General features: G+C 45.2%; 1 protein-coding gene across 15 annotated transcripts; it reads left to right on the forward strand.

The window, feature by feature from the left end:
- The first annotated feature begins 296 nt into the window (after positions 1-296).
- On the forward strand, positions 297-12,833 carry SIGLEC6 (sialic acid binding Ig like lectin 6). 15 transcript variants are annotated; one of them, XM_055236247.2, is made up of 8 exons: positions 354-587; positions 650-1,006; positions 1,207-1,485; positions 1,682-1,729; positions 2,185-2,442; positions 3,911-4,004; positions 4,336-4,417; positions 11,907-12,833. In XM_055236247.2, exons 1-8 carry the CDS (start codon positions 554-556, stop codon positions 12,078-12,080), a joined length of 1,326 nt encoding a protein of 441 aa, XP_055092222.1. In that variant the 5' UTR covers positions 354-553; the 3' UTR covers positions 12,081-12,833. The 15 variants fall into 15 exon arrangements, 13 of the variants coding, with proteins under 13 accessions (XP_055092219.1, XP_055092222.1, XP_055092220.1 ...); XM_055236245.2 differs by having other exon boundaries at positions 365-587; positions 791-1,006; XM_063615649.1 differs by having other exon boundaries at positions 374-587; positions 1,649-1,729.
- Positions 12,834-23,303: the final 10,470 nt, after the last annotated feature.

Genomic DNA, 23,303 nt, shown 5'->3' on the forward strand with positions numbered 1-23,303 from the left:
TGAATGAATGAATGAATGAATGAATGAGTGGCTACCACCCACACTGCACCTGGGACCCTTCTTCCTTTCACTGTCCCAGACACTCCCACAGACCCTGCAGAATCCTATATCCTGCAGGACTGACTTTCTCATGGCTTGGGATGAGGCTGTGACTCTCTGAGGCCAGGAGTGACCAGCTCCCAGGTGTAAACAGTGGTGCACAGAAAAGCATCTCAGCGGGGGACGGCCTTGGACATGGGTGTCACATTCCTCAGATGCCCTCGGAGGCCCTGCTCCAGGCTCTGTTGCTCACAGGAAGCCCCGAGGTGGGAGGCGGGACACAATCTCTGCTCCTCTGCTCTTCTTTGCGCAGGTGTCTGGGTCGCAAGGTTTCCGTCTGCTCTGTGCAGAGGGAGTGGAGCGCCGAGGGCTTGTGGCTTCGCAGTTCCTCTTCTGTGAACAGCCGAGATCACGCGCTCCTCCCCAGCCACCGGTTCCTCCCCGCAGTCCTTCCCCTCCACTCCCTTCCCCTTCTCTGCTCACGCAGGGAGCCCAGGAAGCCTCCGCCTCGGAGATGCTACCGCTGCTGCTGCCACTGCTGTGGGCAGGTGAGTGGGCCAGGGGAGAGGTGCCCTGGGGCTGGGCCGAGCTGACCCTCATGTCTCCATAGGGGCCCTGGCTCAGGAGTGGAGATTCCAGCTGGAGGGGCCAGAGTCACTGACGGTGCAGGAGGGTCTGTGCGTCCTCGTACCCTGCAGATTGCCCACTACTTCAACCTCGAACTCTGATTATGGCTACTGGTTCCTGGAAGGGGCTGATGTTCCAGTGGCCACAAATGACCCACATGAAGAAGTGCAGGAGGAGACCCGGGGCCGATTCCACCTCCTCTGGGATCCCAGAAGGAAGAACTGCTCCCTGAGCATCAGAGATGCCCGGAGGAGGGACAATGCTGCATACTTCTTTCGGTTGAAGTTGAAATGGACGAAATACGTTTATACATCTTCCAAGCTCTCTGTGCGTGTGATGGGTAAGGAACCAGCTCCAGGACTAGCCACAGGGGAAGGTCATGGGGTCCGTAGGGCAGGGCTGGGACGGGAGCCCCGTCTTGGGAGGTGGGTACCATTAAGCGTGTTGGGCTCAGGGGAGGAGCTGGACCAGAGACTGGGCTTCCCCCTGGGTGAAACCTCAGACCCCCATCCTGATCCTGCGTCCCCATCTCCTCACCAGCCCTGACCCACAGGCCCAACATCTCCATCCCAGGGACCCTGGAGTCTGGCTGCTCCAGGACCCTGACCTGCTCTGTGCCCTGGGCCTGTAAGCAGGGGACGCCCCCTATCTTCTCCTGGATGTCAGCTGCCCCCACCTCCCTGGGCCCCAGGACCACCCAGTCCTCGGTGCTCACAATCACCCCACAGCCTCAGGACCACAGCACCAACCTCACCTGTCAGGTGACGTTCCCTGGAGCCGGCGTGACCGTGGAGAGAACCATCCAGCTCAATGTCTCCTGTGAGTGCTGGGCCAGGACGCCCGGGTCCCTGAGGGTGTGGGGGGACAGGGCAGGGCTGAGCCAGAGCTTAAAGTTGAAGACCTGGTGGCCAAAGAGGAGAGCCCCCTTCCCTGTTTTCATGGCTCCTGAGGGGAAGGCCCCATGCCTACCATCCCCATTCAGGCATGTTGAGGCAGCCACCTCTTTCCACCCCAGATGCTCCACAGAAAGTGGCCATCAGCATCTTCCAAGGAAACAGCACAGGTAGGAACCAGCCTGTCCTGTTCTCTCCAGGGCCAGATGGAAGCAGAGTGGGGACTAACGGGGATCAATATGAGAAGCCAGGACTAAGGTTTCCATAGACTTCAAAGCCCTGAACTGAGTCTTTGCTCACCCCCAGCCTTTGTCGCCTCATCCGCAGGAGCTGCGACACCCCTCGCACTGCCCCTTCTCTCTTGCTTGTTTTCCTACTGCCGCAGGCATCTCCATGGTCCAGGAATGGCACTTCTCTTCCACGACGCTGTCCACAGCCCCTGCTCCCCTCTCTGCAGGACAGCCTGGGCAGCTCCAGGGAAATGGTCTGGGCTTTTCTGAAGACCTGAGGCCCCCACTTTACTAGTCTCCCCCTCAGAGCTAGTGTGGACCCCACAGGAGGAGAGGGACATCAGTGCCTTGCCCCTACACCCCGTCTCTCACTCTCGGCACCTCTCTCCCCAAAGCCTTCAAAATCCTGCAAAACACCTCGTCCCTCCCCGTCCTGGAGGGCCAGGCTCTGCGGCTGCTCTGTGATGCTGACAGCAACCCCCCTGCACACCTGAGCTGGTTCCAGGGCTTCCCCGCCCTGAACGCCACCCCCATCTCCAATACCGGGGTCCTGGAGCTGCCTCAAGTAGGGTCTGCAGAAGAAGGAGATTTCACCTGCCGTGCTCAGCATCCTCTGGGCTCCCTGCAAATCTCTCTGAGTCTCTTTGTGCATCGTGAGTGTGGGGGAAGGTGCGCGAGAGTGTGGGCAGCTGGGCGACAACTCCATAGTATTCAGAGAAGAGGCCCCTGCTAAGTCCTGTCCTCCCTCCCCAGACCCCTCACAACTGCTGGGACCCTCCTACCTCTGGGAGGCTTAGAGTCCACACTGCAGTGGCTCCTCCCTGCACTGGCAGCTTGGGGAGGGGATGCTGGAGGGATGGGAACAGCAGCCATGGCTCCTTCACAGTCACCCCCAGCCAGCCGGTCCCTTGGCCAACAGCTCCCTGAGCCTCTGCCAGGGATTCAGCTCAAGTCTCAGACTCAGCTTTGAGGCCCAGAACATCCCAGAGCAGCTCTGTCCCAGCTGCTGCCAGGTCAGGAGTCTGCTAAGAGGTGATAACTGGGGGAAGAGAAGCCTGGGTCCTTGTATGAGTTTGCTAGGGCTGCCATAACAAAGCACTTCAAAGTGCATGACTTAAACAATAGGGATTTATTGTCTCATGGTTCTCAAGGTCAGAAGTCCAAGATCATGTATGGTGTTAGAGTTGGTTCCTTTCGAGGCTGTGAGGGAGAATCTCTTCCATGCTCCTTCCCTGGCTTCTGGTGGTTTCCTGGGAGTCTTTGGCATTCCTTGGCTTGAAGGAGCCTTGCCTCGACCTCTGACTTAATCTTCACATGGTGGTGTCTGTGTCCACATGTGCGTCTGTGTCCACATTTTCCCTTTTTTTTTGAGAGAGAGAGAGTTTCACTCTGTTACCAGGTTGGAATGCAATGGTGCCATCTTGGCTCACTGCAACATGGTAATCTGACATGTGCAACCTCCACCTCCCGGGTTCAAAAGATTCTCCTGCCTCAGCCTCCTGAGTAGCTGGCACTACAGGCGCCCACCACTATGCCCAGCTAATTTTTATATTTTGAGTAGAGATGTGGTTTCACCATGTTGGCCAGGATGGTCTCGATCTCCTGACCTCGTGGTCTGCCAGCCCCGGCCTCCCAAAGTGATGGGATTACAGGTGTGAACCACCACACCCTACCCACATTTTCCCCTTTTTATAAGGACAACAGTCATATTGGATTAGGGCTCACCCTGATCCAGGAAGACCTCATTGTAACTAATTACATCAGCTATGACCCTTCTCCAAATCAGCTCACGCTCTGAGGTGCTGGGGGTTAGGACTTCAAAATAGGAATTGTAGGGAGACATAATTCAACCCCTAACTGCTCCAGAGAAATGAAGCTTTGAGAAGATGTTTCCAAGGCCCAGACCAGAGTGGCTGGGGGCACAACATCCTCAGTCTTGCAGTTGGGGGAAGGGGGAGTCATGGAGAGAGAAGAGGCTGGTTCCGGGTTCACAGGGCAGTGAAATGGTGAGTGACTGAGTCCTGGATGGGGGTGGTCACATTAGTGGAAGGTGAAGAGGAATGGCTGTTGGGAGGATGTCCTGGAATTGGAACTGGAGTTCACTCAAAATTCAAATTATAGGGAAACCAGAAGGCAGGGCTGGTGGTGTCCTGGGAGCAGTCTGGGGAGCTGGCATCACAGCCCTGGTTTTCCTCTGTGTTTGCTTCATCTTCAGGTGAGAGTGTGCTCCAGGGAGGCACAGAAAGACTTGATGTGGGAAGGGCACACAGGTGGCAGAATCTCAGAAAACCTGAGTGGAGGAAAATGGGGTGCTTGGGAAAGTCGAGAGTGAGGAAAGGGAGGGTAGTGGTGGTGTGAATTACCCCGTTGACCAGCTAAACCAAGCATGGGGTCTCTTTGAAACCATGGTCCAACTCTTGGGCTCATGTGAGCACCTGGACCTCTTCATTACTTCTGTACTCTCCATAGGGAGTGGGGAGATGGTTCTCTTTTGGGGAAAGAGGCTCCAAATAACCAGGCTGAAAGGCTTAGGGCTGTTCCCTCAGAATGAAGACTAGAAGGAAGAAAGCAGCCCAGCCAGTGCAAAACACGGATGATGTGAACCTCGTCATGGTCTCAGGCTCCAGGGTGAGTGACAGAGACCTTAATTTCCATTCAGCATTATCCCTTTTGAATGCTGCCCTAAGTAAGGACCCTGAGGCATTTCTTCATTAACACCTGACATTCCCTGCAGTTCCACATGTGACTATTTTGAATTTTTGACTCAGTAATAATTTAAAAAGTATTGATTTCAATAATTTAAAATAGTCACATGTGAAACTGAATCTAATAGTTCTGATGAAATATGTAGTCCAGTTAATTTGTTGGGGGTATTTATGCTCCTCATGTGTCAGATTATCATATTGCCTGGAATATTAGCCTTTTCTTATGGCATTGATTATTGAGAAAAAGAAATGAACAAAACTTAGTCTGTGTCAGGTGCATTAAGTACAAGGAATGTGGTAGATACAAGCCCTAGAGTAGGCAGCCCAAATCAACCCAAAGTCGTTACTGCTCATCACTATTACAATATTACAGGCATCTCTAGCTGCCTGTAATATTTTTTCTTTGGCATCGACCTTGGAGAACCTGATGACTGTGTGTCTTGGGGATGGTTGTCTTATATGTTATCTTACCAAGGTTCTCTGAATTTCCTGAATGTGCATGCTGACCTCTCTAGAGAGGTTGGGGACATTTTTGTGGACAATATCCTCCAATATGTTGTTCAAATTGCCTGCTCTCTCTCCTTCTCTTTCAGGGATGCCAGTGAGTTGTAGATTTGGTCTCTTTACATAATCCCACAGATTTTGGAGGTTTTGTTCATTTTTAAAATTCTTTGTTCTTTTGTCTGCCTGAGTTAATTTGAAGAACCAGTCTTTGGGCTCTGATATTCTTTCCTCAGCTTGGTTTATTCTGCTGTTAGTACTTCTGATTGTGTTATGAAATTTTTGTAGTGAGTTATTCAGCTCTATCAGCTCAGTTTGGTTCTTTCTTAAGATGGCTATTTCATCTTTCATCTCTTCAATTGTTTTACTGGATTCCTTTGATTCCCTGGAATGGGTTTCTACTTTCTCCTGAATCTCAATAATCTTGATTGTCATCCAGATTCTGAATTTTTCGTCTGTTATTTTATCCGTTTCATTCAGGTTAAGAACTTTTGCTGGGGAACTAGTGTGGTCGTTAGGAGGTAAGAAGACACTCTGGCTTTTAGATTTGCCAGAGTTCTTGCACTGGTTCTTTCTCATTTATCTGGGCTCATGTTCCCTTAATTGTGCTATAATTTGAGTATAGTCAGTTGGCTTTGTTTCTGGATGTTTTCAGAAGGCCAAAGCTTTGTGCACGGTCTTTACTTGTTGCTAAATTATTGTCCTTAGTTTCACAGTGGGGTATATTAGCAAAGTATTTTTGGTGTTGAAGTTTGGATGTGATCCCATAGATGGTGCTGAAGCACAATGGCTGGCAGGTAGGCTCTTGTTCAGCCACATGAATCCTCTGTATTTCCTCACATTTGCATCCATGCTCTCTCCCAGTGCTCTGAGACTATGGGCTCCTCTCTCACTCACGTACTGGCTACAGATCTTGACTTGGCACTCTGGCTGCACACTACAGCCCTGTGGTGAGCCCAGGCATTTTGTTTCCTCCCCAGCTTGGTGCAGCAGGGGCAGGGACCTTGGAAGTGCCAGTGGTAGAGGGCTTTTTCCTTGTCTCTTGGGGCTTCATCCTAGAGGAATGCAGAGCTGCTGCCAGTTGGAATAATCACCCCAGGTTGAGGCAGCTGTGCTGTGAGCCCAAGCAGGTGGACTTACCTGGTGAAGAGTAACAGTTGGAGGCTCACAGGGAAGAGAGACTGGGCTCCTCTCTGTAGTGCAGCTGTGGCATGCTGGAGGTTCCACCAAATAAATCAGGCTCTTTGTTCCTTCCCTAGCCTGAGGGCAGCAAGGGCAGCATGGCTGCAGCAGCAATGGCAGAGGGGCTGCCAGCTGCTCTAAGAGCTCCACCCCAGAAAGACACGGAGCCACCGCCAATGGGAACGTTCATCTAGGGGTGGGGCCACTGTGCTGCAGGCCCCAGCCAGGGGCCCCGCCTGGTGAAGAGCAGGGAGTAGGGGGCCCACAGGGAAGCGAGACTGGGCTCCTCTCTGTATGGTGGTTGTAGTGTGTTGGAGGTGCCAGCAAAGTGATCAAGGTCTTTATTCTTTACCCAGCCTGAAGGCATCAAGGGCAGTACCACTGCAGTGGCAATGGCAAAGAGCCTGTAGGTTGACCCTGGGATATCCTCCTCAGAGAAACACAGAACTGCCACCAACTCAGGTGGAGGCAGGGCAGCTGTGCTCGGGGCCCAGGTCAGGATGTCCTTCTCAGTGAGGAATAACAGGGGCAGGGACCCACACTGATAAAGTCTGGCTAATTTTCCATAAAGCAGTTCTGGTGTGTTGGAGGCCAGTGATAGTCCTTATGCTCTTTTCTCCTTCTCCAGCCTCGGGGGAGTAGGAGTGGGAGCTGTGGCAGCAGAAAAAATGGCAGCCTTGTCTGTTACCTCTGGGAGCCCTGTCCCAGGGAAATGGAGAGCTGCTGCTGGCCCAAGTGCTCAGGCAGCAGTGAGGTGGCTGTGCTGGGGTCCCAGGCCAGTGGGCTTTGTCTGGCGAGCTGTAGCAGAGGTGAGGTCTGCAATCCATCTGCTCCTCAGCACCATAAATGTGGTCCCTACCCTGGGAGCGTGTGAGAGAGCCTGGCCTCTCCCGTTGGTGAAGCTATGACACCTGGTGCCCAGCTGCTCATAGGTCCAAGGCCCTTGGGGCTCCACATGGGCCTGAGCAGTGGCTCTGCCCAGACTCCACACAGCTATCCATGTCAGTCTAGAGGCTTCGGGGGATCTCTCATGCCCAGGATTGCAAAGGTCCATGGCAGAAGTGTGGGTCCTTAGGGGCTGTTGCTCACTCACTGTTTCCCCATGGTGGGGAGCCTCCCTTGGCTCCGTGCCAATCCTGGGTAGGGAGCTGCTTTGTCTCATTCTTCTCTGCTCTCCGGGTCATGTTGCTTCCTTGATGAATTTCAGCGTGTCCTTCTGGATGGTCTAGTTGGCGAGCTAATATTTACTTGCCACTCTATCTCCTCTCCGTTAGAGTAGTGCACACTCTGTAGTCAATTTTTAAAAAACTCTTATCTCAGTAACTGGTAGTACAAGTACATGAAAAATCAGTCTACCATGGTGAATGTTACATGTGCAATTGCAAAGAATGTGTTTTCTGAAGATACTGGATGTAGTATTTTATAAATGTCAATTAGGTCAGGTTATTTTACACTAGTGTTCAAGCCTTCTATATCCTTAGTGATTTTCTGTCTATTTTTACAATTTACTTTCTTAAATCATGCTCTGTGATTGGTTGCATATGCACTTAGGATTTTTATATCTTTTAGTGAATTGACTTGTTTATCATTATGAAATGTCTTTATTTCTGTTAATATTTCTTTTCCTAAAATACACTGTCTGATTTAATATTGCCACTCTAGTGTTCTTAATATTAGTGCTTGTTATGTATTTTCCCTCCTCTTACTTTTAACACATGTGTGCCTTCATATGTATTGTGTCAGTCTTACAGATATCACAACATTTATTCTACTATTTTATCAAGTCTGCCAATATCTTCCTTTTAATTGGAGTGTTTAGACCATTTATATTTAATGTGATTATTGATTTGGCTCAGTTTAATTCTACCAGGTTGATCTTTGCTTTATATTTATATTTGTCCTCTTATATTTATCTCCCTTTTTTGCGTTTTTGGTAGTTTTAAAATATTACTACTTTTTTTTTTTTTGAGATGGAGTCTTGCTCTGTCGCCCAGGCTGGAGTGCAGTGGCGCGATCTCGGCTGGCTGCAAGCTCCACCTCCTGGGTTCACGCCATTCTTCTGCCTCAGCCTCCTGAGTAGCTGGGACTACAGGTGCCCGCCACCGCGCCTGGCTAATTTTTTTTGTATTTTTTGTAGAGACGGGGTTTCACCGTGTTAGCCAAGATGGTCTCGATCTCCTGACCTTGTGATCTGCCCACCTTGGCCACCCATAGTGCTGGGATTACAGGCGTGAGCCACTGTGCCCAGTCGACCCTTACTTTTAACCTGTAACCCTTCTTGAGTCCTAACGGAAGGTTTGGGGTGTTTACTGGGCCTCTCATTAACAGACCCAGAACATCAAATTTGGTTTACCCAGTTCCATCAGACTGCTGAGAGGAGAGTTACTACTTTCATCCTCTAGCAGGAGTGTCCAATCGTCTGGCTTCCCTAGGGCACATTTCTTTTCCTTATTAGTTTTCGGCAATTGGATTATGACATGCCTAGGTGTGGTTTTCTTTGTTTTTATCTTTCTTGGTATTTGCAGATATTCTTAGATATATGACTTGGTATTGTGAAAACATTTTAATCATTATTTTTTTCATAATTTTTCTGCCCCCTTCCCCTTTCTGGGATCTCAGTTGCACCTGTGTCAGAATGCTTGATATTGTCCCACAGGCCAGTGAGGCTGTGCTTATTTATTTTTCGTTTTTGTGTTTTCTTTGTGCTTCAGTTTGGAAAGTTTTTATTGTCTATGTTTTTTAGTTCATTGCTGTTTTCTTCTGCCGTACCTAATCTGCTATTAGCTTTTCTTTTTAGATATTGCCATTTTTCATCTCTAGAAATTCAATTCAGTTTTTTTTTTTTTTTTTTTTCCTGAGACAGGATCTCACTCTATCGCCCAGGCTGGAGTGCAGTGACATGAACATGGCTCACTGCAGCCTCTATCTCCTAGGCTCAAGTGATCCTCCTGCCTCAGCCTTCCAAATAGCTATGACTACGGGCATGCACCACTGTGCCTGGCTAATTTTTTAAACAAATTTTTGTAAAGACAGAGTCTCACCATGTTGCCCAGGCTGGTCTCAAACTCATGGGCTCAAGCAATACTCCTGCCTCAGCTTCCCAAATTGCTGGACTTAACAGGTGTGAGCCACCACACCCAGCCCAGTTCTTCATAGTTTTCATTTCCTTATTATGTTCTGCTTTCCTTTAAGTTTTTGTTGTTATTTTTGAGAGAGGGTTTCACTCTTTTGCCCAGGGTGGAGTGCAATGGCATGTTCTCAGCTCACTGCAACCTCCACTTCCCGGGCTCAAGCAATTCTCCAGCCTCAGACTCCCGAGTAGTTGGGACTACAGGCGTGAGCCACCATATCTGGCTAATTTTTTCATGGGTTGGGGATTAGAGATGGAGTTTCACCATGTTGCCCAGGCTGATCTCGAACTCCTGAGCTCAAAGCAATCTGCCCGCCTCAGCCTCCCAAAGTTCTGGGATTACAGGCATGGACAACCATACCTGGCCTAAGTCTTTGAATATGTGTATTTATAGCTGTTTTTAATCTTCTTTTCTGCTAATTCCATCATTTGGTGATATGTTTCTATTTACTGATATGCTTTTCATTGCTTACATTCCACAGCTTCTTCGCATAGGTAGTGATTTTGGTGGCATACTGGACATCATGTTATATTGTTGATTATCTGGATATTTTAATCTTCCTTTAAAAATTGTTGAGCTTTGTTCTCGAATGTAGTTAATTTATTAGTGGATTGTCTTGACCCATTCAAAGATTTTTACAAAAGCTTTGGTGGGGTGAGTTTATATTTGCCTTCATTCCAGCTTTCTCATAGCTGTTCCTTCTCCAGAAGCACGTACCCAGGCTTTCAGCCTTTCACTCTGTTCATACAGCTTAGTATTCAGCCAAAGATTCAAGGGGACCTCTATGCATATTTTTTGGAGTTCTTTCTCTGTATAGCTTTTTCTCTCTGTACTCTGCTCTACAAATTCCACCCACATCATTCCCACTTGAACTGCAGTTGCTGCCTCCACAGTTTCATAAGACTCTTGTGTTCTGCTTGGATTTATCCTCCACATACTGCAGTTTGGAAATTGTCATTTGATCATGAGACTCACCTCATTGGTTTCCTTTCTTTCAGATGTCACAGTCCTGGATTGCCTGTTTTCCTTGTAAAACACATATTTCACATACTATGTATAGTTTTCTAATTATGCCGGGAGGGTGCCAGTTACTCTTCCATAGACTGAATGAGAACTGACCAAGAATAATTCAAGTCATGATTCCTGTTGTTCACACCCTCAGGAAAAATTGGTGCTGGGGGAGGTAATACCTAGACTGTCTTCCAAAAGTCTGGGATGTGTGGATGGGGGAAGGTGGCCACGGGAAGCCCAGGGAGAGGCAACTTCCACCTGTCCTTTTCTTCATTCAATAGGGCTTTTGTGCTGATCTGTCATTTCTCCTACAGAAATTCACACCTTTAGTCTCGGACTTTGCCACTGGTTTGTGTAGCAAGAATGCAGGCAGGAAAATATTATCCCAATGATGGAGGAAAGACATGAGCAGAACATAAATCTCATTTCTGTAGCCATTCACCCACTGTCACCAATGCCTCCCTGAACACACACACACACACACACACACTCCAGTATAAAATATTTTGTTTCCCCAGAGATTTCCCACTTTTTCTTATTTGCTCATTCCATAATTTCTTGTATTGCCTCTTGGTTTATTTGGAGGAATAACACACTTAGTGTGTGTTAAATCCCCACTTTGTTGGGAATCATTACATAATTTCTTTACCATGCTTTACTTTCAAGTTTTCAGGGGCATTGGAAAGAGAAGGTACAGGAGAGGGCATCCGGTGGCCTGTACTGCAGGACCTGGTCTCTGTTCCATCCTCCAGTACCTGTCTAGGAATCAGATATGCCACTCCTGCCCCTGCTTTATATTTCAAAATATCTGCTATCATGAATTAAAAACGTGATTTTTTTTCCTGTTTTTAACTAACTGCATCTCATAGAAAACCACACTGCCTACTATCTGGGACTGTGTCTGCTTTCTTCATGGCTTAACATCTAGCACATGTCACATGACCTACACAACAGTAAGCTGGTTCTGAGTCCTGCTCAGTGGTGCATTTATATAGATGTGTGTCTTTAGGCAATATGTGGAGCCTCTCTTAGCATTAGTGTCCCTGTTTGTAAGATGAATGTAATCATGGAATCCACTCCAAAGCATTTTTTGAGAATAGAATATGACTGCTTAATGTAAACACTCACTAAGGGCTTGCCAATCTTAATTATTAAATATTTTAAAATAAATGAGTGCAGTGGACGTGGTGGCTCATGCTTGTAATCCCAGCACTTTGGGAAGCCAAGGTGGGTGGATTCCTTGAGCCCAGGGGTTCAAGACTAGCCTGGGCAACATGGTGAAACTCCATCTCTACAAAAATTAGCCAGGTGTGGTGCATGCCTGTAGTCCCAGCTACACAGGAGGCTGAAGCAGACGGATCATTCAAACCCAGGTGTTCGAGGCTGCCTGAGCTGTGATCATGCCGCTGCACTCCAGCCTGGACAACAGAGCGAGACCCCATCTCAAAAATAAAATAAAATAAAATAAAATAATAAATGAATGGATAAATAATAAAGTTCCATCAGTTCTACTCCCTTTCTGATCCTTGGCTGCTTTCTTTGAGAACCGATTGTCCAGCCCTGAATCTTTTCTTTTCTTCCATTCAGGGTCATCAGCACCAGTTCCAGACAGGCATAGTTTCAGACCATCCTGCTGAGGCTGGCCCCATTTCAGAAGATGAGCAGGAGCTCCACTACGCTTTCCTACGCTTCCACAAGGTGCAACTTCAGGAACCAAAGGTCACCGACACTGAGTACTCAGAAATCAAGATACACAAGTGAGGAATTGTCCAAAGCCAAACCTTGATTGGAGAGAACCTGGTACCTCTCAGTGTATTGGTTATTAGGGCTGCCACAGCGACGTACCACAAACTGAGTGACGTAAACACAGATCTTTATTTTCTTATAGTTTCAGATGTTAGAGGTCTGAGAACAAGGTGTTATCAGGGTTGGTTCCTTCTAAGGCCTCTCTTGTTGGCTTGTAGATGGCTGTCTCCTCCTTGTATCTTCACATGGTCTTTCCTCTGAGTGCGTTTGTGTCCTAATCTTCTCTTCTTATAAAGACACTAGTCATATTGGATTAGGGCTTCCCCATGACCTAATTTAAATAAATTAACTATTTAAAGACCCTCCAAATACAGTAACCTTCTGAGATATTGAGATTTAGGACTTCCAACATACGAATTTTAGAAGGGAACAACTTAGCCCATAACACTGTGTCCAGTTCTTTTAAAATTAATGTTTTTGTTGTCAGTGGACTATATAAATTCCTTCATATATATGGCAGACCACAGGACTTCTGTCCAGGAGAACCGAGTTCAACTCCATCTATGCCAGCTATTGAGCAAGTCACTTTATCTCCCTGCTCTGTAAGGCAGGGAAATAATTTCCATCTAACCAGATTATTGTGAAAGGTCAAAGAAAGCATACAGCTAACATACAGCTTTGTTAGCTGTAAAACAGCTAACAAAGGCCCTGACACAAAGGTTTTCATAAAGTCTGTATATTACTGTAAATAAATGCCTTGTATCTGGCTTTGGTTAGCTTTTTTTTTTTTTTTTTTTCCTGAGACAGAGTCTTGCTGTATCTCCCAGGCTGGAGTGCGGTGGTGCGATCTCGGCTCACTGCAAGCTTTGCCCCCTGGATTCATGCCATTCTCCTGCCTCAGCCTCCCAAGTAGCTGGGACTACAGGCGCCCACCACCACACCCAGCTAATTTTTTGTATTTTTAGTAGAGATGGGGTTTCACCATGTTAGCTGGGATGGTCTTGATCTCCTGACTTGGTGATCCACCCTCCTCAGCCTCCCAAAGTGCTGGGATTACAGGCATGAGCCACCGCGCCCGGCTTTGGTTAGCTGTTTTAACAGATGGTTTCTGCTGGCAATTTTTTCTAAGGCTAAAAAGGAGTAGGCCCAGAGGCCACAGCACCAGGTGTCTGTGTCACCCCCTGTTCAGAACTCTTCATGACTCCCCAAAATAAGGTTTCCGTCCATCATCTTTCTGCTCAAGCCTCCCTACATGATCTTGTCCATCCAGATTTCCCCAAATCAATTCCTCACCAGTCACCAATACCCCCTGTCCATTTCCGCAGCTTCCTCTTACAAATCCCAGTCTCCACTCTTTCAGTGAAATTGAAGAAAGCATTTAATGAAGACCAACTGTTAAGGAAAATTCTTAAGAGTAGCCACGAAAAATAAAAAGACAGATTACACTTAAAAGACCACAGTCAGCAGTGGCTCATGCCTGTAATCCCAGCACTTTGGAAGGCTGAGGTGGGTGGATCACTGGAGGTCAGGAGTTCGAGACTGGTCTGGCCAACATGGTGAAACCCCATCTCTACTAAAATACAAAAATTAGCTGGGCATGGTGGTGCTTGCCTGTAATCCCAGGTACTTCAGCAGGCTGAAGCAAGAGAATTGCTTGAACCTGGGAGGTGGAGGTTGAAGTGAGATGAGACTGCATCACTGCACTCCAGCCTGGGTGACAGAGCGAGACTCCAACTCAGAAAAAACAAAACAAAACAAACAAACAAGCAAAAAACCACAATTAGACTGACAGCTGACTTTTTTAGGAGCAATATTGGAAGGCTAAATGCAATAGAAAGATGTCTTTGATGCCTTAAGAGAAATAAATGTTGCTTTAGAAAGCCTACTCAATGAAAACCCATTTTAAGACTGAAAGTGAAATATAGATATTTTAAGGAAAACCAAAATATGTGAGTGTTAATAAAGAAAAGATTTCTCAAATAAATTCTAAAATATATAATTCAGGTATTAGGAAAGTGATCCCAGATTAGATTTTTGAGATCCAAAAAAGAAAAAAATGAAAACCTAAGAAAGTAGCAAATATGTGAGCAAAATGAAACAAATACTTGTTGTAAAAATAATGACGGTTTGTAGAGGGGTCAAACATCAAATGTAATATTGAAATACCAATATTATGTAGCCCACAAACTATAATAACATAAAGTTCAGAAGAGTGTAAATAGAACTTCTATTACATAAAGTCTTTATATTATTCCAGAGAAAAGTAAATGTTTTGATGAATGTTACATTTGGATAATTTATTATTGTAATGTCAAGGAAATTTAAAGAATTGAAGCCAAGTTTATCACCTCTGAACTAGAGGAAGTATAAAAGGTGCTAGAGACATTATTCAGTCAAACCAGAGAAGACAAGAAATGAGAGATTAAAGAAAAAAAGAATGAATAGAACATGTAGAATACAAGTATAAGATGCTGTATTTAGACTCCAATACATTCCAAAAATCACATTAAGCACAAGTGAATTAAATGCTACAGTTAAAATACCAGCATAGTAAGCCTGGGGGAAAATGTAGCTATACATTGTTTACAAGAGATCTACATAAAAGATAAAGATAGGGGAGGTTGTGTATAGAAGGATGAAAAAAGACATACCATGCAAACCCCAACCAAAAGAAACTGATGTAGTCAGTCAAGTTTCCATGGGAAAAAACAAGTCTGTAGGATGTATGTATTGAAAGATTCAACTATTCACAATAGCAAAGACATGGAATCAACCTAAATGCCCATCAGTGATAGAGTGGATAAAGAAAATATGGTACATATACTCAATGAAATACTATGCAGCCATAAAAAAGAATGCGATCATGTCCTTTGCAGGGACATGAATGGAGTTGGAAGCCATTATCCTTAGCAAACTGACACAGGAACAGAAAACCACATACCACATGTTGACACTTCTAAGGGGGAGCTAAATGATGAGAACACAGGGACACATAGAGGGGAACAACACACACAGGGCCTTTTGGAGGGTAGAAGGGTGGGAGGAGGGACAGTATCAGGAAAAAATAACTAATGGGTACTAGGCTTAATACCTGGGTGATGAAACAATCTGTACAACAAACCCTCGTGACACAAATTTACCTATGTAACAAACCTACGCTTATACCCCTGAACTTAAAAGTTTTGTAAAAGGAACTTAAAAAAAGAAAGAAAGATTCATTGCAAGAAAATGGCATACGCTTTTGTGGGAGCTGGCTAGGCAAGCCCGAGATCCACAGGGAGGGTCATCAGAAAGTCCAAGCTAGGACTTTGTCATGAGCTCAAGCTGCAATCCACAGGCAGAATTTCTTCTTTCTCAGAGAAGCCTCAGCTCTGAAGGTCTTTCCACGGATTGAATCAGGCTTACCCAGATTATAAAGGATAATCTTCCTTAAACTGATTATAAATCTTAATCAGGTGTACAAAGCACCTTCACAGCAACACCTAGATTAATGTTTCATTGAATATCCTGGAGACTGTTACCTAGACACATTGACACATAAAACTGAATATGTCAATATCAGAAAATATGTCTATTACAAAAAGAAGTATTAATGGAGGTAAAAGGTACCACTTCATAAGGATTAAAGATTCAATCTACTAGGAAGATACATTTGAAATGTACCTGCACATGATAAAATAGCTTCAGAATATATAAGGCAAGAATAGACAAAGTGAAAACAAAATAGCCTAATCCACATTTATGGAGGGCAATTTTTAACACATATTTTACAATAACTGATGGTACACACAAACAAGAGAGTTGCTAAGGATATGCAATATAGTATATGTAAATAACATGATTAACAAACTTGGTCTATGGCCATAGGTAGAAAATTGCTCCAAACAACTGCAGAAAACGTATTCTATTTGAGCACACATGGAGTATTGAAAATTTTTTTTTACCATATACTGGGCCAAAAGTGTATTTCAACGTATGTCAGAGAAGTGAAACCATACAGAATATGTTAATTGATTTCAATGTTATTAAGCTCAAAATAAGTAATAAAACATAACTATATGCCAATGTCTATCTAACTGTACATAATTAGTGGAAACTTAGAAAATCCCTTAAAATAAGTCATAGATTAAATAATCAAAACATAAGGCCAGGCGTGGTGGCTCATGCCTGTAATCCCGACACTTTGGGAGGCCGAGGTGGGCAATCATTTGAGGTCAGGATTTCAAGACTAGCCTGGGCAACATGGCGAAACCCTGTCTCTACCAAAAACAAAAATACAAAACTTAGCTGGGTATGGTGGCATGTGCCTGTAATCCCAGCTACTCAGCAGGCTGAAGCAGGAGAATTGCTTGAATCTGGGAGGCACTGCACCCCGGCCTGGGCAACAGTGAGACTCCATCTTAAAAAAAAATCATCATCATTATCATCATAACACAAATAAGAAATTATTTAAAACTAGATACTGAAAATACTATAAAATTTTAGAGTAAAACTAAAGCATTTATTAGAGGAACTATATATAACCCTAAATGTATATACTAGGGTGGGAAAAGCTAAAATTTAATAAACTAAGCTTTAATTTCAAGAACTTAGAAAAAGAACAACAAAACCAAAAGGAATCGGAGGGAAGGAAATATCAAATGATAAGAGCACATAGCATAGAAAACATATTCAGTAGAAAGGAACAACATCACGAACTGCTAGTTCCTTGATACAAATAATAAAATGGGCAAACCTTAGTTGCAATTAATCCAGAAATATAGAAGGCAAAAATAACTAGTATGCAGGAATATAAGGGAGAAAACATTACTCAATGTAATGCAAAATAAACAGAAAGTAGTAAGCTGTATGAAAAGTTTTGAATATTTATATAAAATGGACACATTTCTATGAAAAAATGTGTTAACTAACTCTGTAGGCATGGTTCAGTTTATATCTGTCCTTCTGATCTCTCAGTCTCAAAATGAAAAGCCAAATGTATTTATGAAATTCTGCCACTAGGGGGAGTTCCTTCAGCCCCGCTTTCAGGTTCACTGTAGTTGAGTTTGTCATGATGCAAAAGTCCACTCCTTGCTGTGCCAGTTGATTGAGCAGAACCACTTGAAAACCAAGATGAAATGTTTTCCTCCTCAAGCAATGGCCATAAAGAACTGCTCATGAGGTCACAGGTGTGATTTCATGAACAAATAAGGCAATATCCCAGGAGGAGTTGTAGGAATCTGGGCCACCTGCTCATGTCAATTGGTTGTGATATCTGGACCTCTTGAAGCCCATCTTGAAGTCAGTTATATCATATCCAAATTCACTTCATAATGGATTATTGCTTCACATGCCCAACTTTTTAGCTTGATGGGTCACAGAGCACCTACTTCATGATGGGCAGTTTGTATCATATATTCATTTCATATCCCATAGTCAGGGGATCAGTCTCCACCAAGGCCTGGTAATAAGTCAGAAGCTCTTTCTCAAGAGATCCATCATGTTCTGAAAAACGGAGCATGGCTTTGCAACAAAAGTCCTAGGGGTCTTCACTCTGGGGCACACCAACATTCTTAATTATTCCAGATACTTCAAGTATAATTTAATCTTGAGTTATAAACCTCAAGTTGTAAAGCTTCTTTTTTTTTTTTTTTTTTTTTTTTTTTTTTTTTTTTTTTTTTTTTTTTTGAGACAGAGTCTCGCTCTGTCGCCCGGGCTGGAGTGCAGTGGCGCAATCTCGGCTCACTGCAAGCTCCGCCTCCCGGGTTCACGCCATTCTCCTGCCTCAGCCTCCGAGTAGCTGGGACTACAGGCGCCCGCCACCGCGCCCGGCTAATTTTTTGTGTTTTTTAGTAGAGACGGGGTTTCACCGTGGTCTCGATCTCCTGACCTCGTGATCCACCCGCCTCGGCCTCCCAAAGTGCTGGGATTACAAGCGTGAGCCACCGCGCCCGGCCAAAGCTTCTTATGCTACAGCCTGGACCTGCTGCAGAGCCTTTCCTTGAACTGAGAACAAGTCCGAACTGGAAGTCTTAAGATTTATGTAGTAAGTGGGTTAGAGCATCCAATCATAGTTGTATATTTCTCCAAAATCCAAAGGTGCCTATCAAGAATTGAGCTTCTTTGGTAGGTGTAGGATGGCCTCTCATTTTGTCTCTGATCCTCTTTGAAGCCAATGCTCTCAACTTATCTCTAGGCATTAAGTAATGACACATTGCCTTTGACAATTCCATCATCCTGATTGAAAGTTGTGTGATTATATCCAGTGGAGTATTTCTTTCTGTCATCCCCAATAAACTGATCATAAATCTTTTTTTTTTTTTTTTTTTGAGATGGAGTCTCGCTCTGTCTCCCAGGCTAGAGTGCAGTGGCGCAATCTGGGCTCACTGCAAGCTCCGCCTCCCGGGTTCACGCCATTCTCCTGCCTCAGCCTCCCGAGTAGCTGGGACTACAGGCGCCCGCCACCATGCCCGGCTAATTTTTTGTATTTTTAGTAGAGACGGGGTTTCACCGTGGTCTCGATCTCCTGGCCTCGTGATCCGCCCGCCTCGGCCTCCCAAAGTGCTGGGATTACAAGCGTGAGCCACCGCGCCCGGCCAAATAAATCTTAATCATATGTAGAAAGCACCTTCACAGCAACACCTAGATTAATGTTTCATTGAATGTTCTGGGGACTATAACCTAGACACATTGGCACATAAAACTGACCATCATAAGTATGTCAATATCAGAAAATATATCTTTTACCAAAAGAAGTGTTAATGGAGATAAAAGGGCCAATTTTATAAGGATTAAATATTCAATATACTAGGAAGATACATTAGAAATTTACCTGCACATGATAAAATAGCTTCAGAATATGTAAGGCAAAAATAGGCAAAGAATGGCTTCAGAATATATAAGGTGAAAAAAAATAGGCTGAACCAGGTTAGTCTTCACAGAGCTTTTCATGGACACCTGTGCTGTCTTTACCAGTATACTACTTGAGGGGTAAGAGCAGGGGAGATGAGGGTACAGGTTGAATTTTTGTCACTTTTTACTTTCCAACAGTTTTAACTCTCCAAACCTTTGGGTTATTTTTTCTCCATTATGCCAAGAAAGTTCTGGCATCATCCTTGTTAAATTTGGGTCATTGTTGAGTCCATTTTCATTGGAATATAGCGATAATATTGTTTCAATCAAACATAAAGCAAATTCCTTCATCCACCTGAGAGCTTCTTGAGCCAAAACATTATATCTGTAATCTTTTGTTAGTACACCCATATCAACACATTTGGCTAAGCCAGTGTAGTATTTTATCTTTCTTGGTCTAAGATTCCTAGTGTCCACTTTAACATATATTTTTCAGGTATCTGCTCATATAAATCAGAGAATCCAATAATTCCTTTAGAATGTAAGATCTTCTCAAGGGTCAGGCATTGCATTTACCCCATAGAAGAAACTTGCATTTTATTCTTGGTCTGGAATGAATAGTGATTGGGATGGGTTTTGAAGAGACTCAGCACCGTCCTGTGCTTGGGCAATCTCTCCAAGCAGAATTATTAGAGTCTTTCAGTAAGGAAAGACTAATCTCTCCAGACCAAGGAAATCAGGCTATATTCTGGTATCCAGAGAGTTTCAAAAAGTCTTGGGGCAAGGAGGGTGAAGATTTTCAAATTTATCCAAAGACCGTGCATAGGGGTCATCCACATGTTCTTGGGTACTTGATCTTCATGCAAGACCCCTTTCCAAGTCCAAGCCCCTCAGTCCTTTCCAATAACTGCCCTAAATTTCCTATAAGAAGCGCAGGCAAATCTTTAAATTCAAATTATGTCGTAATTCTTCAACAAATACAATTAAATTTGGGGCCTGATTTTTTTTTTTTTTTTTGCAAGATTGTCCCCCTAGTCGAATGACATGAAATTGTTTAAAGTCATAAGGCGCTTCTGTAGTTTACAACCATAACTTGACCTAAGAGGTAAGACCTGAGCTTGGCACTTGCCCTTTGCAGGTTTTCCAGTAGAGTTAGGAGCAGAGAGTTTACCACACAGTCTTTGTGGTCGTTAATGCTCACACCGCAGTGAATAGCGTCGCCATTCGATCCTTCAAGGCATTTGCTTAATAGACACTCAATCATAGGTAATTAATTAATCATGATGGCACTGTATATGGAATTCTATGAAACATTTAAAGGAGAAATCATATCAAACTTTCCCAGACTCCCGCAGTAAATAGAGAAGGAGAAAACACTCATTCCATGAGGCAAAATTCAAACCTGATACCAAAGCCTCACGAGGACATTACAAGAAAGAAAATTGCAGATCACTGCACCTCATGAACACAGAAAAGTCTTCATTTAAATATAAGTAAATCCAATCCAACAAATAAAATTGACGTAATACATGATGACCAAGTGGGGTTTCACATCCAAAAATAAATGTAATTCACCACACTAACGGAATAAAAGAGAAACGTCAAATGTGCCTCTTGATTACTCCAGAAATAACGTTGGGCGGAATTTAAAACACGTTTATAATTTAAAACAATCTCAACAAATTAGGACTAGAAGAGAAAAACTTCGATCTGATTAAGAGCATCTAAAATACCTGCAATTAGCATCATATGTAATAAATAAATATTGAATACTTTTTCCCCTAAGATTGGGAGAAAGGAAGGAATATCTGCCCTATTATTTCTATTCGACATTGTAGTATAGATCCTAGCCAGTGAAATTAATTAAGAAATGAAAAATACAAGGCTGGGCACGGTGGCTCATGCCTGTAATCCCAGCACCTTGGGAGGCCGAGGCAGGTGGATCACTAGGTCGGGAGTTTGAGACCAGCCTGATCAACATGGTGAAACCCCATCTCTACTAAAAATACACACACAAAAAAAATTAACTGGGTATGGTGGTGTATGCTTGTAGTCCCAGCTACTCTGGAGGCATAGGCAGGAGAATCGCTTGAACCCGGGAGGCACAGGTTGCAGTGAGCCGAGATCCTGCCACTGCACTCCAGCCTGGGTGACAAAGTGAGACTCCATCTCGTAAAAAAAAATATTAAATAAAGAAATAAATAAATACATGTGTATATTTTGGAACAAAAACTAGATTCGCAGGTGACATAATTATGCACGTGAAAAAGTATAAAAAATCTACAAAATAAGAAATTTTATATGAATCAAAAGACAAATGTCCAGGTGCAGTAGCTCACACCTGTAATCCCGGGAGAGCCTGACCCTGAGCTCCTCCCAGCCCTTGAAACCTGGGGGACTCGAGCTGCCTCGAGTGCACTTCAGGGATGAAGGGGAATTCACCTGCCGAGCTCAGAACTCTCTGGGCTCCCAGCACATCTCCCTGAGGCTCTCCCTGCACAGTGAGCATCAAGGGGCTGCACACCAGACCCCTTCCCTCCCAATGCCCTTCACTCTCAGATTGCAGAGCAAGTTGCCCCCTGGGATCTTCAGGAGGATTAAGAGTGTCCTCAGCTCAGCAGCGAGCCAGAAATGTCCTGGGACCAAGAGCCCCTGCTTACTGTTGGACAGTCTTAGAAGGAGGTGTGATGAGCCCTGGGCTCATGTGTCACCACATCCAGTGACACAGGAAGGACCTGGAGAACCAATGTCCAATTCCTTCTGGCATGGGAAGACAAAGGAGCTTGGTTTAGCAGGTGAATCCATCTCATCCCACTTTTTGCCAGGAAATCAGGGCCCATGGCGGTGGTGGTTCTGGTGGCCATTGGGGAGGCAGCTGAGAAGATCCTGAGTCTCTGTCTCTGCCTCATCCTCCTCAGGTGAGCGCTGCCCCAGGGACCAACGGTAGGTGCGGGAAGAGCAGGGGCCGTGACACTGAATTCTGGATCCCTGTGCTGGGGTGACCTGAATGAGTCAAGAGGTCCTGCAGTCAGCAGAGGCTGAGTTGTGGTGAAAATTCCACAGGGGCCCATGTTTATCCATGCCTGATGCTGGCCAAGAGTCCAGGGTCAGAGGTTCCTGCTATCACTGTGGAGGTCTTGGGGGCTAAGCCTGCTGTCTCCATCTCAGCCCCTTAGCAAGGCACAGTGAGATGAGTCTGCTGCCCTCTGCACTGGGATCCAGCCACACTCATGGGCTGTGGTCTCTTGACTCAGTGTCAGGTCCCACAGGAGGAAGAAAGCAATCGCAGCAGGCATGGAGGCTGCAGACACCATCCAAAGTTCATCTAGCCGGTGAGTGCCCTCGGAGTCTCAACCTCCACCATCCCACTGGACACATCCCCAAAGGTGACCTCCAGGGCTGCTCTGCTCAGCATGGCCAAAGTTGAGCCACGCATCTTCCTCTCCAAACCCACTTCTCCTCCTGGGATCCCCATCTCACTGATGACACAGAGGCTGCATCTCTAAAGCAAGAACCAGGATATGGGTCTCCACCTTGACCTCCCTCCCTTCTCCAGATGCCATAAACCACTAGCTCTTGTCCCTCCTTCTCCTAAGAAGGGTTCATCTTGGAGCCCTTTTCTCCATCCTGGCCCTGGTTATTCCTAGGACCTCACCTCTTTCCTGGTAACTGAACTCTCCTTGCCTCCTGCCTCCATCTCTCCCCAACACAGACTCCAGGCTGTACTTCCAGATGCCTCCACGTCCAGTGCCTCCACGGTCTGAGCGGCCCCGCTTCTTCTCCATTGCTGGAAAATGAGGTCCAAATGCAACAGCCTGGACTGAAGGCCGTGCATGGCCTGTCCCCTGCTGGACTCTGCTCCCGAATGGTATGCAAATGGCAAAAAGCACATGAGAAGATGCTCGGCATCATTAGTCACTTGACAATCACAAAACCAAACTGCAAAGGAGATGCTACTTCACACTCATTCGGAAAGCTGTTAAAAATCAAAAACAAACAAAACCAGGCATACTTAAATATATAAATGCTTGGTATGATGATATTAATAGTTACAACTAAGTAGTTAGTTGTTTACCACCTGCATATAATGAATAGTTTGGATCTCAGAGAGGTAAGAAGAGGCCAGCGTGGTGGCTCACACCTGTAATCCCAGCACTTTTGGAGGCGAAGGTGGGAGGATCTTTTGAGGTAAGGAGTTCGAGACCAGCCTGGCCAGCATGGCGAAACCCACGTCTCCACTAAAAATACAAAAATTCGCCAAGTATGCTGGTGAGTGCCTGTAATCCCAGCTACTGGGGAGGCTAACGCAGGAGAAACACTTGAACCCTGGAGGCAGAGGTTGCAGTGAGCCAAGATCACACCACTGCACTCCAGCCTGGGCAAGACAGTGAGACTCAGTCGCAAAAA

The sequence above is a fragment of the Symphalangus syndactylus genome, chromosome 13 (genome assembly GCF_028878055.3).
Source record: "Symphalangus syndactylus isolate Jambi chromosome 13, NHGRI_mSymSyn1-v2.1_pri, whole genome shotgun sequence".
NCBI lineage: Eukaryota > Metazoa > Chordata > Mammalia > Primates > Hylobatidae > Symphalangus > Symphalangus syndactylus.

Coding starts and splice junctions, on each gene's coding strand:
- SIGLEC6 (XM_063615649.1), top strand. CDS start 554: ATGCTACCGCTGCTGCTGCCACTGCTGTGGGCAG. Junction 588..649: donor GCTGCCACTGCTGTGGGCAG/GTGAGTGGGCCA, acceptor ATGTCTCCATAG/GGGCCCTGGCTCAGGAGTGG. Junction 1,486..1,648: donor CATCCAGCTCAATGTCTCCT/GTGAGTGCTGGG, acceptor ATCCCCATTCAG/GCATGTTGAGGCAGCCACCT.